This window comes from Globicephala melas, chromosome 3, assembly GCF_963455315.2.
Source record: "Globicephala melas chromosome 3, mGloMel1.2, whole genome shotgun sequence".
Lineage (NCBI taxonomy): Eukaryota > Metazoa > Chordata > Mammalia > Artiodactyla > Delphinidae > Globicephala > Globicephala melas.
In genome coordinates this window covers 56,912,273-56,930,133 of record NC_083316.1, presented here as the reverse complement: position 1 = coordinate 56,930,133, position 17,861 = coordinate 56,912,273, and the positions used below count along the sequence as shown (strand labels likewise).

The 17,861-nt window shown below is 34.4% G+C and overlaps 1 protein-coding gene across 1 annotated transcript in view; it reads right to left on the bottom strand.

Annotated features, from left to right (window-relative positions):
- The window catches only part of FCHO2 (FCH and mu domain containing endocytic adaptor 2), a gene marked incomplete at its 5' end in the record, with an annotated part of 114,516 nt that overhangs the window by 43,525 nt on the left and 53,130 nt on the right, over window positions 1–17,861 (bottom strand). Inside the window, 3 exon segments of the mRNA XM_030845457.2 lie at window positions 5,818–5,842; window positions 8,949–9,021; window positions 10,714–10,758. Coding sequence (XP_030701317.2) covers window positions 5,818–5,842; window positions 8,949–9,021; window positions 10,714–10,758 — 143 coding nt within the window.

Below are 17,861 nucleotides of genomic sequence, written 5' to 3'. Positions count from 1 at the left end.
AAAAAAGAGAAAAGTTTCCATGAACTGATAATGGAGTGACTTCCAGGAAATACTGCTAACTGAAAAAAGCCAAGTACAAAAGAATATATATAGTATACTACCTTTTAAGTAAGAAAGAAGGGGAAATTTAAAAACCATATAGATATCTGCTATCTTTATGAAAAAAAATTAAAAACAAAAAAACACTGCAAAGATAAATCAGAACACAATAAAGCTGGTTACCTAAGAAGGAAGGGTGGTGGAGAAGGGATACAGAAGGGACACTTCTCTAAAAATGCTTTTGTGGTTAAGTAAGAGAATATAAAATTTATGCTCAAATGGATCAGAAAAAAATATACACATGCACATACGCAGGGAGAATGGAACTGTTAAAGCAAATGTAGTAAAAAGTTAAAGGTATACAAGTGTTCTTTATACTATTTTATTCTTGTATTTCTTTGTAGGTTACAACATATTTCTAAATAAAAACATTTTTTAAATGGGGGAGAAAAAGAACTGCCAAGAAAAGACAGGGTGTACCAGTTGGATATAACTGGGCAGCTAGTATCATTCTACTCCTAGAGTTTCCCATTCTTCCTCCAATCACTTGCTAAAGCTCAGCAAGAGAAATATGAAGGAATGCTAACCTGACAGGCACAGCACAAGGTTTACATAGTTACAGTTTCCAAGCTGAATAAACAGTCTAACGTAGTTAGCAGTGAGTTAACAGACTGGGTTAAAGTTTAGAAGTGAAATATCTAATATAGGGTAAAGAACAGATTCCACAGATAAAAAGATGACAAGTGATGTAGTTATGACCCTAGAAGTAGAGCACTTTCTTTGAGTTCTATATGCTGCTTACTAATATGCAAATAATACTTTAAAATACTTAAAAAATAAAGAAACTGGGGACTTCCCTGGTGGTGCAGTGCTTAAGAATCCGCCTGCCAATGCAGGGTACACGGGTTTGAGCCCTGGTCTGGGAAGAGCCCACATGCCGTGGAGCAACTAAGCCTGTGTGCCACAACTACTGAGCCTGTGCTCTAGAGCCCGTGAGCCACAACTACTGAGCCCACGTGCCACAACTACTGAGCCCATGCTCCTAGAGCCCGTGCTGCACAACAAGAGAAGCCACCTCAGTGAGAAGCCCTCGCACCGCAACGAAGAGTAGCCCCCACTCAAAACTAGAGAAAGCCTGCGCACAGCAACGAAGACCCAATGCAGCCAAAAATAAATTAATTAATTAAAAAATAAAATAAAGAAACCATTAGAAATCAGAATAAAAAAAGTTTTTTTCAAAATACTTTCTTCCTATTCCTGGTACCCTAGAACATACCAGATATTTAATCTCCTAGAGGTTCTTTTCATTTTGGCCACACCAAGTAGTATGCAGGGTATTAGTTCCCTGACCAGGGATCGAACCCATGCCCCGTGCAGTGGAAGCACAGTGTCTTAACCACTGGACCGCCAGGGAAGTCCCTCTCCTAGAGATTCTATCTGGGATCTGCTACTGACACTATTTTTAAATTTGTTTACAGTACACTGTACTATATGTTGTACTAATTTAAAATAATACTGAGCTGTTTTCTGTAAGACCAAATAAACTGCTTTTGAATCAATCTCCTGCAGATTACATCTATAAACTCTGGTCAAAATAAACATAAACAACTATCTGAACTTACTGGAGAGTGACCCACAGCGACTATCTAAAAAGATATACAAAGTTATATACTCAAAAAAACAAAAAAAAAACCTATAAATAAATCAAATTCTAAAAAAGGTTCAAATAACCCACAGAAAGGCAGGAAAAATAAAACAATATTCTGAGAGGGAAAGAGAGAGAGAGGAACAAATAGAGAACAAAAAATTAAATGGCAGACAAACCCCAACATGTCAATAATTACATTAAATATAAATGGTCTATGTATAACAAAAGACAGATTGGCAGAATGAATTAAAAAAACATGACCCGGCCATATGCTACGCGTGAAAAACTCATTTCAAACATAACAACATAGGTAGGTTGAAAGGAAAATGATAGAAAAAATATACCATGCAAACATTAATTTAAAAAATAAAAGACAGTGACTACCTTACTATTAGATAAAACAGACTTCAGAAAGAAAGTGACCAGTGTCGCGAGTGACCTTATGCCCACACAAAAACCTGTACACAACTGTTCAAAGTAACTTATTTCTAACAGCCAAAAATTGGAAACAACTAAACGTCCCACAATAGGTGAACAAATTTTGGTATACCTACATCGTGGAATACTATTCAGCAATAAAAAGGAATGAACTATTCATGTATGCAACAACCTGGAATAATCTCTAGAAAAGGGTGCTGAGCGAAAAAAGCCAATCTCAAAAGGTTACATACAGTATGATTCCACTTAAATAACATTCCTGAAATGACAAATATATAGAAATCGAGAAAAGAGTAGTGGTTGCCAGAGGTGTGTGTGTGTGTGTGTGTGTGTGTAGGGAGGGGGCGGAACAGAACAAAAGTGACTGAAAAGGAGCAATCAAAATGAAAGATCCTTCCAGCAATCACAGTCCTAGGTATTTACCCAGTTGATCTGAAAACTTATTTTCGCACAAAAACCTGCACACAAATGTTATTAAGCTGCTTTATTCATAATCACCTAAAAGAAGAAGCAACCAAAACATCCTTCAATAAGTGAATGGATAAGTAAACTATGATACATCTATACAATGGGATACTCTTCAGTGATAAAAAAGGAATGAACAATCAAGTCATGCAACAATATGAATAAATCTTAAATGCATATTTAATATTCCTGGTAAAGGAATCCAGTTTGAAAAGGCTATATCCTGTATGATCCCATTTATACGACATTCTGGAAAGGGCAAACATATAGAGGTGATAAACAGATCAGTGACTTCCAGGGATTTGAGCACTGGGAGAGGGTTAAATAGGTGAAAGGAAAAAAAAAAAAAAAAGATCCTTGGTTAATGGAAATGTTCTATTTTGACTGTATGAGTATCAATATCCTAGTTACAATACTGTACCAAAGTTTCGCAAGATGTTACCATCAAGAGAAACGAGATGAAAGGTATATGGGACTGCTCTGTACTATCTCTGTAATGTTCTGTAAATTGACAATTATTTCAAAATAAAACGCTTTTTTGGTGTGTGTTTAAAAAAAAAAAAAAAGCAATGATGCTCACTGTACCAGGTTTTCAATGCTAGAACTATTCATGATATTAATAAAAACTTACACATTACCTGTTTACATCTTTGTCCATTCAATCCATGGTTTCTATATTAGGGCCCCATACTGCTGGAGCAAAGCATTAAGTCAAAAGCAGTACAAGAAGAAGAAAAGAGCATGTAACTTCAGCCAACAATCTTAAAGGCAGTTTTGGTGGATAGTGGTGGTAGTAACTTTAACAAAACATTGGGATAGAGCTTGCAAATCAATGGTATGTTTCTCAGTCTCAGTTTGGAGAGAGGAAATTGGTTAAAACTAAGAGAGCGATTTACACTTCCTTGGTCAACTTTCAAAAGATGTAGTCACTCAAAATAATTTTTTTAAATTACATACATAGACTTTTTAAAAAAGGAATAGAAAATGATGGATAATTTCCCTACCAAAGTAGCCTGTTGATGTTTGAATAATAGTAAGACTAGCCATGAACAGGCCATAAATAAAAGGAAACAACAAAAAATGAAAGCCTCCTTTCCCTGCTGACCCCACTGTAATCCTTCTCCTCAAAGGTAACCACAATTCAGTGTCTTGTAACTCATTCTTTTAAAAAAAGAGAATACATACAATAGACACACATTTATTTATTTTAAAAAACAGTTACTTAAAAGATCACACTTGCTTTTATTTAGTAAGGTCTTCCCATTTCAACCGACACGAGCAACCTAGATCTATAACATCTATTTATTCAAGTGAATGTTTAATAATTTAACCAATCCCCATTTTAATGGATGCTTTAGTGTTTCCAATTTTTTGCTAACATAGACAATGTTGAAATGAACATCTATCCCTGTCCACCTTTTCTCCCTCCCCCTCTATATAAGCATATATCTTGGTCAAGCATACACACACACACATAAAGTTTGTGAATATAGCTGTAACAGTAAAGCCCTAGCAGCAGGATTGCAGAGTCAAAAAGAATATACATTTCTTATTTGGGAGATACTGCCAACTATCCACAAGACAGATTATACCAATTTACATTCCTACCAACAGTATGAGTGTATCAAAACTTTTGCCAATATGATAGGTGAATATAGTAATTTCATTCTAATCTGCATCAGAATTAGGCTACTATTTTGAACAACATTTATGATTATTCACTACAACCTTTTATTTCTTCTTATGAAAATTGCCTGTTTTTATCTTAATGCCCTTTTCCTACTAGGATGCTTGCTTACCTTTTAAACTAATTTGTATCAAAACTTTACAAAGGAAAATAATTAGCCCCTTGTTAAACATCTTGCAAATACACTCTGCCCAACTATCTTTAGTGATTCAACTCCTTCTATGGTGTATTTTTTCTAATTCTGTAAGTTTTTCATTTCTATACAGTCAAATTTATCAATCATTTCTTATATAGCAGTAGAATTTCGTGTCCTCTTTAAAAGTCCTTTTCTAATTCCAGATAAATACTGGCTGAAGTTCAAAATTGTTTAATATTGATCATTATAGAATAGTATCAATTAACTGAGAAAATTTTAAATATTTTATTTAAAGGAGTGCATATAAAACATGAAGTATTAAAATTTTTATTCAATTTTGCAATCAAATAAATGCTATAAATAATTCAGAAATAAAATGCATGATGAACACTAAAGTAAATCCCAAACACATCTGCTGACTTTTTCATTAATTAGTAAACCAAGGGTATCAAAACATGCAAGTGGTAAGGTAAATGTTACAACTCCAAAAACACTGATGATTTTAAGCCTAGAACTCATCAGAAGTCTATTTCCTTATTTTCACTATAAATTTATTAATGAATAGTAATTTTCTTACTTTAAAGCTGAAATATGAAAAAAAATACTAGTTTTATCTTAATTAACATAAAACATAATGTTTTACAAAATATGTAGTTCTTTATTTTGGTACACCAATATGCTGTAAAAGACCATAATGTTTTGGAGCCAAAAGAAACAAGTTACACAAGTAAGAACAATAAAAGAGACAGCCTGACTCTACTACACTTACCAACATGATCAGTGTTTAATGACCAATCTGTAAAACATATCTGTCTACACACTACTTCCATCATTTGGTAAATCTATTCTCTCACTGTAACCACAGGGAGGCTCCATTTGATGTCTTCTTTAATTATATATGAAGAAATATATTTAAACAAGAAATATAAACAAACTTTCTTTAAAACAAAACAAAATAAAAAGCACATTAAAGTACTAACCATGGTTGTTGCTACTTTTTCTAAAATGACAGTCCCCTAAACAAACCTTAAACACATGAACAGTTATAGTAGTATTTTAATAGATCTAAGAATCAATTAGTAAGAGCACATTTTAAAATAAAGTTGGCAGGTTTGAAATCTGACACATTTCCCAAGAAAAAAGCAATATGCTATGGCTCCACTCCAATTTTAAAAGTAAAATGTCCACTTTTCAAAAGTAGTTAGAAATACCTTCTATTTAATAGGAAAGCATCTGGCAATGTAAAGCCAAAAATTCATTTGTAAAATAATTTTAATAGGGAATTTCTAATAACATGGTTAGTATTTTTCTTGGAAAGATTTGTAAACAAACTCAACCCAAATATGCTGGGTATTTCCTAATGAAAATAGCTAAACTGTTTATACCAAAGTAAAATCTACTTACAAGTGAATCTGCATCAGGGCATTCCCTATTAAAACAAACAAAATATCAGACATATTCAACTATTAGAACTATCTGGTCAATATACTATATCAAAAGTGTTTGCCTTGGTATTTAAACATAACTTTCATTTAAACTCTATAAAAATATTTAGAGAAATCAAATCATGAATATTAAAATATACCAAATGATTTTAAAATTCAAACAAAGACATTCCCCTATACTGATACTGCAAGACAAAATAAAACAAACAGCTTATAAATATTTGTAAAACTACTTTCAAAAATAGTTCTTTTCCATGAATATACACGTGTCATGTCAAGGAAGCTGTCAGTCCTACGATTTCTAGTGGCTTTTAATCCTTCAGGTAGAGAAAGTTAAAAAAAAATTTTAACGTATTTCCTTTGAGGTACTTTCCATAAGCTAGTATATATAGAAGTGAAACCACTTTTTTCCAAATATGTTAGGTGAGTAGCTAGACTTCCAGCTGGAATAGTTGTTAGTCTAATGTAATATGCAGTTGAGCACTGATACTTTATCATTTCACTGATAAGCAAATACAAATTTGGACATAATCTATTGAAAACTATTATTTTAAAAGTAAAACTAAAACATAAAGAAGACCAGCCTTCTCAACTAACCAAATAAAGCACTAGATATATAAAATTAAAGGCATTGAAGCCATGAGGAACAAGCTTAGAAGAATATATATGTATACATTCTAAAAGAAGTTCACAAACAAAAATTAGCATATTTAAAAGGCATTGGATTAGGTATACTCTTTGGCTTGAGACAGTTATTACATACAGTATCAAATTCTGCCACTTTAATAACAGCCTGAAAACACACATATTAGGTACACCTTAAGAGCCAAATGAACAAAATAAAAAATACTAAATTAATACTAAATTATATAAGATAAACAGGTAATCTGTATCAATCCAGATACAGGTAATCTGTATCAATCCAGATATAGGGAAATCTATAAATTAAAGAATTTGTTAAATATAGGATGGAATAGACTGAAAAAATGAAAAAAGAGGGAGATGACTATTCTGCCCTTAATTCAAATGGGAGCACCAGGGTAAATGCAAACCCCACGTCTTTATAGCTACTTAAAATTGCAAATTTTGAAAAAGAGCTTCCTTATAAGGAATATTATGTCAAAAAAACCTATGCATACACTGAGGAAATGATCCAGAAAAGCTACTGTAATAATATTCAATCCCTGTACAGAATCAAATTAAGATGTTTGAACATTTCTTTCTTCTTTTTTTAAAAGATAAAGTTTAAATATAAAAGTAAGTATAGGAGTTCCAAACCATTTATTCTCTGGTTTTAAGCCAGAACTCTCCAGTCTTTGTGGTAAAGCACTCATCTGTTTGCCTTCACAGTGCGCAGTATGAGACCTGCAGATGAAGCCCCAGGAAGACCAAGCTCTGAGCAGGACCCCTTGTCCACAATTGCTGGCATTTCAAAAACCTTCAGGCTATGAGAAGAAGCATGCCAAGAGCCTCGGACATTTCAAGCAAAGTGAATTCTAACATTTTTCCTGCCAGGGAGTGTTGAAAGAAGGCAATAATGATGCAGTGATTTAGGCATTAGTTTTCTGACCTAGTATTCTTATTGGTTAAAATATTCCAATATCCAAGTGCCCTAATGATCATACTGGGAAATTACTGATCATGAAAAGCTATTTTAAAAACATGGAATATACAAAAATATTATAAGCTCCCTAAATGAACAGCTGTGAAAACCATCAATTATAAAAACATCTTAACTCTTTATAATGTAGCCACTAACAGATAAACTGGCTACATTTTAAAAATTTACTTACAAATCAATTGTTCAGACTTCAATTTCCAATGTTATAAAAGAGCTATTAGGTTCCATTCCCTTAGCAAAATACCCCTCTTCACAATGCTCAAAAAAGACATCTGCAGAAGAGACAGTAGCTATAGGCATAAATCACTTTGCAAATAGTCTTAATTTGTTAAACCAAGTATCAATACAACTAGGGAGGAGGAAAGAAAGAGACATTCAGAATGGCAGAAACTCCAAGAAACTCAGATGATAAGCGTATAACCAGGGAGGAGGCAAGACCACCCAAAGCACAAATTGTTCTCTTATATTGAAAATATGAATGGCCATCAAAATATTAAACCTCGTGAGAGTTCTGCTGATTATGCTAGAGAAGCAGGGACTTGAAACAAATTTTCAGTCAATGTTACTGGGTCAACAAATCACTCAAGACTTTTGATTAGTGCCTCTTCATTCTAAATGGGTTGAATAATTAAGCAAAGAAAAGTTCCTTTATTTCCAATTTGTCTCCAGTTAATCACAGAGTTCAATGATTCTCAACCCCAGGTGTATATTAAGAATCACACAGGCTGCTTAGAACAAAACAAAAACTATGCTGGGGCCTCCCGCCCCAAGAATCTGATTTAATGGGTCTGAAGCAGGGCCTGGCATAGATATATTTAATTTCTCAGGTAGTTCTAATGTATAGCCAAGGCAGAAAACTTGACTTAGCTAATACTAGTTTAATTCTTATATTCTAATTATATTTCTTTGTATACCAATTTATTTTTTAAAAAAGGTAAATGACATTTATACTCCATCTTCCATCTAAAAATGACGAATTAATATAAATGTTTAAAATATGTTAGGACTTTTTTCTCCCCCACTTAACATTTTCCATTTATGTACACATATATCACTAATTTACTATATGGTTAGAGTTGTCTTGAAAGATTTTCATCAAATTGCTGACCATGGTGTTTTTCTTAGGTTATTAAGACTTAGAACAATTTTTAGTTCTCTCTGTACTTTTGCTTGATTTTTAAAAATATGCATGTATCACTTTATAAAATAAGAGTATCTTTAAAGTTTCAATTTCAAAACGCTAAAGCGTTCATCTTGAAATTTTAAAATAATAAGAAAAGTTAACACTTTTAACTAAAACTAGAGGAGCTGGCAAATGTTCTTAGAAAAGTTTGTATTTTTCACATCTTAGCCATATGTACTTTGGGTTATTTCCAAAAGAATTTTTTCTTTTCAAATTCATAACAATAGTCTTATTCTTAATTATTTATAACCATAGAAAGGATTTTGACAATATTTAATATACTTACACAGACTCTGTATCCTTTTCCTTTTTAATTATTCCTGGTAAACCAAAAGTCTTTCTTTTCCTTGGTCTTATACCTTAAAATAAATGTATATTGTTACAGAAACATAACTGTTCCTGATAAATATATTAAACTTATGAATGCATCTTGTATCTTGACACACAATTTGCTCATAACTGTTGATACTAAATTTGGATGAAAGAAAGTATCAACTGCTAAACCCTAATATTTAAATAAGTCATAGTCTGTTTAAATTTTTCTTATGTTGATATAATATAGCCTTTTATTCACCAAAAGGTTATACACAGAACATTGATTTGATCAGTGAAATTCTCTCTTCCCCTAAATCACCTCAGGCAAAATAAGCACTTGCAGATATCTTAAGACTTCAAAGAAAGTACATTATTCACTATATTAGATTTTGTTATAAATGCAGGTCAAATCATGTTCCCGGTATAAAGGGTCACAAAATATAAACGTGTTGTTTTAAATGAAAAGTTGACAACAGATCCATTAACAGTACGACATGGGAAACTTATAATACGGCATTCTTTTGTCCATATGTTATCTCTAATACAAATAACGTTATAAATGGATCTAACCATAAATGAGGAACAAATACCATCTCTATTTTGCCAAATATGGCAGTTCTTCTTCTTCTTCTTGCATGACAAATTATTTTTTAAACGTCAGTCATGCTATCAATCGTTAACAGAATTCAGCACTTAAAGCTTAGCTACTTAACTCTTTGAGAACTAGAGTACACCTAAGCTAACCTCTCACCTTATAGATGAGGAAACTCAGAGTATTATTTTTGTTTTTTTAACTCAATGTTATACAACTAGTTAACACTACAGCCAGGATTATAATCCAGATGTCTTAGAATAATGTACTTGCTTTCATGCAAAACTAACTCCCTGAACCATTTATTTGCAAAGCATGTTATAATATTTTAAAAATAAATACATTTTTATTCTCACAGAGTGTTATTTATTATAAACATTTTTAAAGAACTTTTAAAATTCTTTTAAACTTCTGAAGAACTTTTAAAGTTTGAGTACACAGAACTTAAATAAGTACTGCTCTTAGTCAAACAGATGGTAATTATAAAAAGTCTAGGCCCCAGAGCTCGTTGACTGCTCAGTTAATAACCTTACACACAACAGCAAACCATTTCTCCATATTCTCACACAGGTCTTGGAAAAAAACAGAAGACTGCTTTCAAATTATTTCTAGAAGCTCACAAAGTAACATTATAAAACATAACAAAAATTGCAGACATCTCTTGGGTTTCAGACTATGAAAAACATCAATTTAAATAGGAAGGGTTGTGGATCCTTGCTCTAAGTCAAATCATCGCCTATTTTGAATGACAGTAACATAAGCATTAATACATAACCTTATTAATTACTAAAATGTTACCCATTGTAGAATAAGCAGTATACATCAATATGTAGTGATGAGTTTCATATTTATGACATTAGAATGTTTAAAGATTGATATCAGTGGAGAAAACAATCTCAATGCATATCTACAAACAAATACATGTTATATTTAATCTTTTAAAAAATCTATATTCTAACACACTAATATTCCTTTGGGCAAACCTATTTTTATTAAGTAAACATTAATATCTGCAGGTCTTCAAACCACATTCACATTTTTTACATCACTCCATAGACATGCTAACACCAATGGATAGCAGCCCCTCTATTCAGTAAACAGAAGCTATTAGCTAGCTCCCACACATTACAACTAGTCAATTTACCTTCAACTGCACTAGCAGGGTCACATTCTTCAAATTCAATAAGGCCTAAAAAGAAAAAACATGAACAAGTACTGGTTTAAAAAAAAAAAAAAAAGCTGGTAGAAAACAATCACATCAGATCCCATTACATGTTTTTAATTGTTCTGAAACATGTTCCAGTGTTACCTGATAGTGTTAATTAAAATATCAGCAATAATTTAAAAATCAAATAAGCCTAACACTGAAAAAAGACCGAGACTAGCCTATATCATGAACACAATTTACTGACAACCCTTTATATATGATACCACAGAACTGGAGACACAGAGATTTAACATGTAGTTTCTGTTTTCAATAAATATCAGACTAAAAATGTATGTTCCACTAAATGGTCACTTTAGCCCTGCCTGATTAAATGGTAACTGGTACAACCTGCTACATCAAGAAATTTAAAAACAGAGCCTGAAGTAACGAGTGGATAATAGGGACTTCCCTGGTGGTGCAGTGGTTAAGAATCCGCCTGCTGATGCAGGGGACACGGGTTTGAGCCCTGGTCCGGGAAGATCCCATATGCTGCAGAGCAACTAAGCCCGTGTGCCACAACTACTGAGCCTTTGCTCTAGAGCCCGCGTGCCTAGGGCCTGTGCTCCGCAGCAAGAGAAGCCACCGCAATGAGAAGCCCGTGCACAGCAATGAAGAGTAGCCCCCGCTCGCCACAACTAGAGAAAATCCGCACACAGCAACAAAGACCCAACGCAGCCAAAAATAATAAATAAATAAATTTATTTTAAAAAAACCCAAACAGTGGATAATAGAGGATTTCACTACTGGTCCTTCTGAGATGTTAAGCTTAACTATAACTACATGCAAATTCACGATCAGAGTTCTCATTGATCATTCCATTATGAAAGAAAACCACTAATGAACAAGAAAAATTTCTCTATTAAGTAGGAGCATTTAAAGTATTGGCTAAAGTGTCCTGCTTCTTACCCCCAAATCAAAGATTTACTTCCTCAGTTCCAGTTTTTATTCAAAAAGAGTAGATTAACATTTAGTGATAAACAGAATAAAAGTCATAAATGTGAGTTGATAAACAAGGTCTTAATCAATTAACTGGCAATACCTTCCCTACTGGGGCATTCTTATGACATATATCATATGACTAAAAAAAAAAAACACTCACTACTTCCATCCAAAAAATTCTTAGAGTCAGAAAACAGCCCAATTAAAATTTCAAGGAACTTCAAGTCCACTCTGTAAATCTTTAAGCTAAGAATTCTTTAAATGAAAGGGTAATGAGCTTGTTCTTAGAATCCTTTAAAGGCCTACATTAACAGTTTACAAAGAGATGAGAACTGAAAGATCAATAAAGATAAAGAATTTTAGTAGTATGTGCATCTGATAAACAGCAACTTTTTGCTTGGTGTAAGAATTATTAAGAATGAAAAATTTCTACTTAAATTACCAACAGCTTATTATGTGTTATTAGTTTTATCACTTACTAACAAAGCTTGAGAAAATATAACCACCCATCAAAAAAATATATAGTATATATTAAGATCTTTGGATGTTATCATATATATGAAAATAGTAAAGGCGTCCATTAACTCTATAAACATCAGTCCCTTCAAACAAAATTCTACATTTTTTCCTCACAAAACATCTCTCCTATACCAGATATCTTGATCACTGTTCTCTTTATCTTTTAAAAACATCCTCTTAAAATCCATTTGAAACAGAAAAATATCCAATAAAAATAAGCTATTCAAAATGACATTTTTGAAATATAAGGTGCCAAATCCTTTCAAATTGTAAAATATATATTAAAACATTTTAACTGAGTTCCATCCACACATAAGCTTTTCTATTAAAAACAGAAACACTAACAGTTTCTAGAAAAATAAAACTAAATATATACTCTTAAAAAAACCATTAAATCATGCATGAAAAAGATTTTGTTTTTCAAATGGCATACGCTCCACATGCTGCTTCACATGGCAAAGCTCTGCGTGCCTGGCTCAGTGCCAGCTGACAGCTCAGCTGGATATCAATGCACATTCTGACCCCCCTTTGTAGCATGTCACTTCTGAACTGTTTCACAAGTAGAAAGTTTATTCACCATTTCCCCCAAATGCAGTACACCGCCCATCATTCTGCTATTTAATCATAAGACAAGTTACTTTTTTTGAAAGTACCAAAGCCAGAGTGAGAGTCAGAAAGAATAGTTTGCTACCACTGGAATTTCAACTGTTTTAGGCTCAATTAATTCTGTTGTCAAAATAAATAAGTGTTCTTAGTGCTTAGATTTTATGCTGGGCTGCAAGGGCAATTTAGTTTGTATAAAAGCAAATAAGACCATTTTGGCTCTGTCTCCTGATGCTCTTTCATACATTATCTAAAAATGCCATCATGAGTTCAATTAAAAGCAGAAGAAATTAAAAGCAGACCTCAAAGAGGGTAACGATCCAAAGCAAGACAATTCTTACACATGATGCTTTAATCGTATGTAGGAATAAATTATTGCTAGCAAAAGAAAAAGAGAAAGTCAATAACCTAAACAATTCATCCAAACCTAATTTGGATCAAAATTTTTAACAAATGTTACAGAAGGAAAGAATTTATTTAACAGTAATCTTTAATCACTGCATGTATTTAATCACTACATGAATGAGGTAGAGTATTAAAAAATGTTAAATACTGGGCTTCCCTGGTGGCGCAGTGGTTGAGAGTCCGCCTGCCGATGCAGGGGACACGGGTTCGTGCCCCGGTCCGGGAAGATCCCACATGCCGCGGAGCGGCTGGGCCTGTGAGCCAAAAATTAAATATTTAATTAATAGTTTCCATTGTTTTGGAATCAATTCCAAATCTCAGGTCATCAATAAAATCTGCAACTTTGTCTAGCTATAAACTGGCCTCAGAACTCAAATAAGAAGTCTGGGCTACCCAAATCAAGTATATTTCTGCATATATCCAACTAAAACCACAGAACACCAGTTCTAATTAAAAGCCAAAGTAAAACATACAAACATGACCAGATCTAACAAAGTCTAACAAAAAGTGATTATAATGGGGGAGGGGTGGGGGAGAGAGGAGGGAGAGGAAGGGACAAAGAGAAAGAGGGTGGGGGGAGGGTGACTCCAACAATGGGAGTCAGTGACATTTTCAAGCTTGCTCCTGGGCCTATGGAACAGAACACAGGCACATTGCTAGGTACCTGGGATGATGAACCGGGCAAGCTAACATGAAAAAGAACATCAAAGTCTAACTTGTGGTGGTGTGCAAAGGGCACGGAAGTTCAAGTCCTGGTTTTGCCACTTGCTTTTTGGCTGATTACCTTGGCCTAGTTACCCTTTTGAACCTAGGTCTTACCATTTTTATGAATGTTATGGGGGGTGATAATAATACTTTTTGTTATATTTGCTCTCTCTTTCTCCCTCTATACATACTCATACTTGTAGTTTTTTTTTTTCTTTCACTTGTTAAATCATTTGAAAGTAAGTTGCAACATCAATGCTACTTCATTTCAGGAGTATTTATTTTAATAGCGGGCTTGTAACAACAATTTCCTCAGTCCAGTGGTTCCAAATCCCAAGTCCTAGCTGAATCTTCTAGAGCAATGCTTCCTGTATCAGAAACACCAGGAGGGCTTGTTAAACCACGAATTGTTGGGCCCCACCTGCAGAGTGTCCTTTACAGAAGGTCTAGGTTGGCGCTCAGGAATTTGCATTTTAAACAAACTCCCAGATGATGTGGATGGTCCTAGGATCACACTTTGAGAACTACAGTCCTAGGGATTCCCTGGGTCCACTGCCAGATATTCAGTAAGTCTAGACAGTGCTTCTCCAATTTTACTGCACATACAAACTGCCTAGGGATCTCACTGAAGTGCAGCTTCTAATTCAGTAGGTCTGGGGTAGGGCTTGAGAGTCTACACTTATAACAAGCATCCACTGATGTAATGCTACAGGTTCTCAACAATGGCTGCATGTTAGAATCAGACGAGTTTTAAAATATAGTGATACCAAGGACCCACCCTAAACCAATGACATCAAAATTTCTGGGATAGTGCACTGGCTGTTCGTTTTTAAATTTTTATTATTATTTTTTATAAAGCATTTAAAAATATATATATATATTTATTTATTTTTGGCTGTGTTGGGTCTTCATTGCTGTGCGTGGGCTTTCTCTAGTTGTGGTGAGCAGGGGCTACTCTTCGTTGCGGTGCACAGGCTTCTCACTGCGGTGGCTTCACTTTTTGCGGAGCACGGGCTCTAGGCACACGGGCTTCAGTAGTTGTGGCACACAGCCTCAGCAGTTGTGGCTCACGGGCTCTAGAGCGCAGGCTCAGTAGTTGTGGCACACAGGCTTAGTTGCTCCATGGCATGTGGGATCTTCCCAGACCAGGGCTCAAACCCATGTCCCCTGCTTTGGCAGGTGGATTCTTTTTTTGTTTGTTTTGTTTTTTTTGTTTGTTTTTGTTTTTTTTAGTCTGACAAATAAAGTTTTTATTTCAGACAGATTTTTAAAACCCGATGTCTCATCTTCATTCTTTTTCTTCTTGTATTAGACCATAGAGTGTATTCCAGCTTTACTGTTATCCAACCCAACCAATACTTTGTTTTTTGGCCTTTATTTTTCCCTCATCCACTTGCCTTATGGTGGAGAGAAACATATCTGTGTTGCATATTCAGGTCTCTTTCAAGTTTTTTATCACAACATACACATTCTATTTCATTAAACATTCAAGCAATTCTGAGTTAAGTGGACACCATAACATTATTCTATTTATTTCTCACAGTATCAGGCTTAATTCTTTGGCAGTGGTGTTTGCAATTATCTATGTTTAATCCATTATGATCTAATGACTTCTCTCAACATAAATTTAATTAAATGTTCATAGCGTGACAACTGTGTGTGAAGCATGATGCAAGGGGGAACAAAGATCAATTTCATGTTTGCCCCAATTTCAAGCAGCATATCAGTAGTGAAGGAGACATGGGATACAATTATAGAAAAGACTATGATACAAGTTGTGTTACAAGTGATGTAATAAATGCACAGCTCCTTGGAAGCAGAGAAAAGAGAAACTAATTCTGGCAGGTGCCGTTAGGAAGAAAATTGTGTAGACTCTGGAGAACTGGCGAAATCTGGCAGGCGGATTCTTAACCACTGCGCCACCAGGGAAGACCCTGTTCGTTTTTTTAAAAAAAGAGAAATTAAAAGGAAAGGGAAAATATTTTCAACGAATGATTCTCACAGGTATCCAAGGCTTGAGAAGCAGTGATGAGACAAACTTAGGAACCATGGTCTTAAATCAAAGGAATGGGTTTTCAACCATGGAATTTCAGTCACTGTTAAACCTTCTAAATTTTCATCTAGTTCTCCACACACAGCATCTTGGCAGTGAAATATAATCTCCTCCTACATCGGAAATCTGACACTGCCTCCATACCCCCAGACTGAGTCATGTTTTCACTTTCTGTGATCCTGATGAAACCTTTAAGGCTTATACTCTGCTCACTATAATCTCTTTTCTCTGGGAACTTCCCCCTTCCTCAGGAGTGGTACAGAAGCCATGACCTAGTCAGAACAGACTGGATTAGAAAGAAGGTTACCCCAATCCAAGACTACCTAGACCAGTTTCTTTCTGGTCTAGAAGAGGGATAAAAACCTGGGTTAATTCTGAGCTGTGGCTACAATTAAGGAACAAGTGAAAATACCCAGAAATTACTAGGCGATCACTTTACATCATATACCTGGAGAAGCAAAGAAAGCTATTCTGCAAAGAAAAAAATAAATAAATAAATAAAGCAGTAAAATGCAGAGACTCAATAAAGGAAAAATGATACCTAGTGTTCCTACTGGTGTGGGTTTCCTTCTGCAGCCTGGCTATATCCCTGATTTTGAATCCTTGGGATACCTCAGTTTCTTTCCCATAAACTTCCTTTTAAGTTCAGATTGATTTAACTTCTTTTACGTACTGCAAAAACCTCAAACTCTGTCCTAATTCTTATGCATATGTAAAAATTGTAATCAGCTTACTTTTTTACTTCTATTTTTTTGTCAGTGTTTATACTTCAAGTTAATGAACTGAGCTTTCCTTAAAGCCTGCTCAAAACAGTTTAATCTTTACTTCACAATTTAGGATTCTTATTATGATGATCAGTTACTGTGCTGTGATACGACTGCAGATGTAGTTAGTGCAGGATATCAGATTAAATGATTTCTGAATCCAAGAAGAACAGCAGAATCAACTTTTGAAAAAAGATTACATATTGTTATGAGCTTCACAATTCTAACGTATTATGACATACCTGCTACTATACTACACAAGAAGTACATTCCCTAACAAAGAGTTAGGCAAAGGTCTTCTGTAAAAAGTCAAGATGGTAAATATTTTGGACATTGTAGGTCATAAAGTCTGTCACAACTAGTGACCTCTGCTGTTGTAGTGTGAAAGCAGTCACAGACAGTACATAAACAAGTGTGGCTGTGTTCAAAAAAACTTTCATGGATGCTGATATCTGAATTTTACAATTTTATGTATCACAAAATACTGTCCCGTCCCCGCCCCCGCCCCCACCCCACTGCCAATCATTCTTTGCTGTAGGCCTCAAAAAAGAGGCAAAGCTCAATGTGGCTCGGTGGCCACAGTCTGCAGACTCCTGCTCTAAAAGATAATCACTATCAGGAGGCATATGCGTCCCACAGGGCAGAGTTCTATGCCTCTGTCCTAGGTGGTTAGGACGCAACAGGTGAAGGTGTACTCCTTCATAAAGTGAAGCTTCTCTGTGTTATTTTCTTTGGGAGTTCTCCTCTTTTACTCTATGTGGGCTAATCTACATTATCCTCTTCACTAATCATCATCCATTCTTCTTTTCTCTTTCTCTAGTCATCCCCACTTGCTATCAAATAGAAAAACCAAGTAATCACAAAATATCTGGTGTGGTTTGTGGGTCTTTGATCTTCTTGGCTATTTTTAATTTTGCTTTCTACGAAAGGGTTTCTACTCCCCTGAATTAAAAAAAAAAAATTTCATGGAGGGAGTGGAAGGAGGTTCCATTTATAGGTTTGGCATTACTCTTAATCCTTGAGGGGTCTGGAAAGATGATCACTAGTTTTTTTTTTTTTTTTTTTTTTTAATCTATATACTTGTACCCTATACTTTA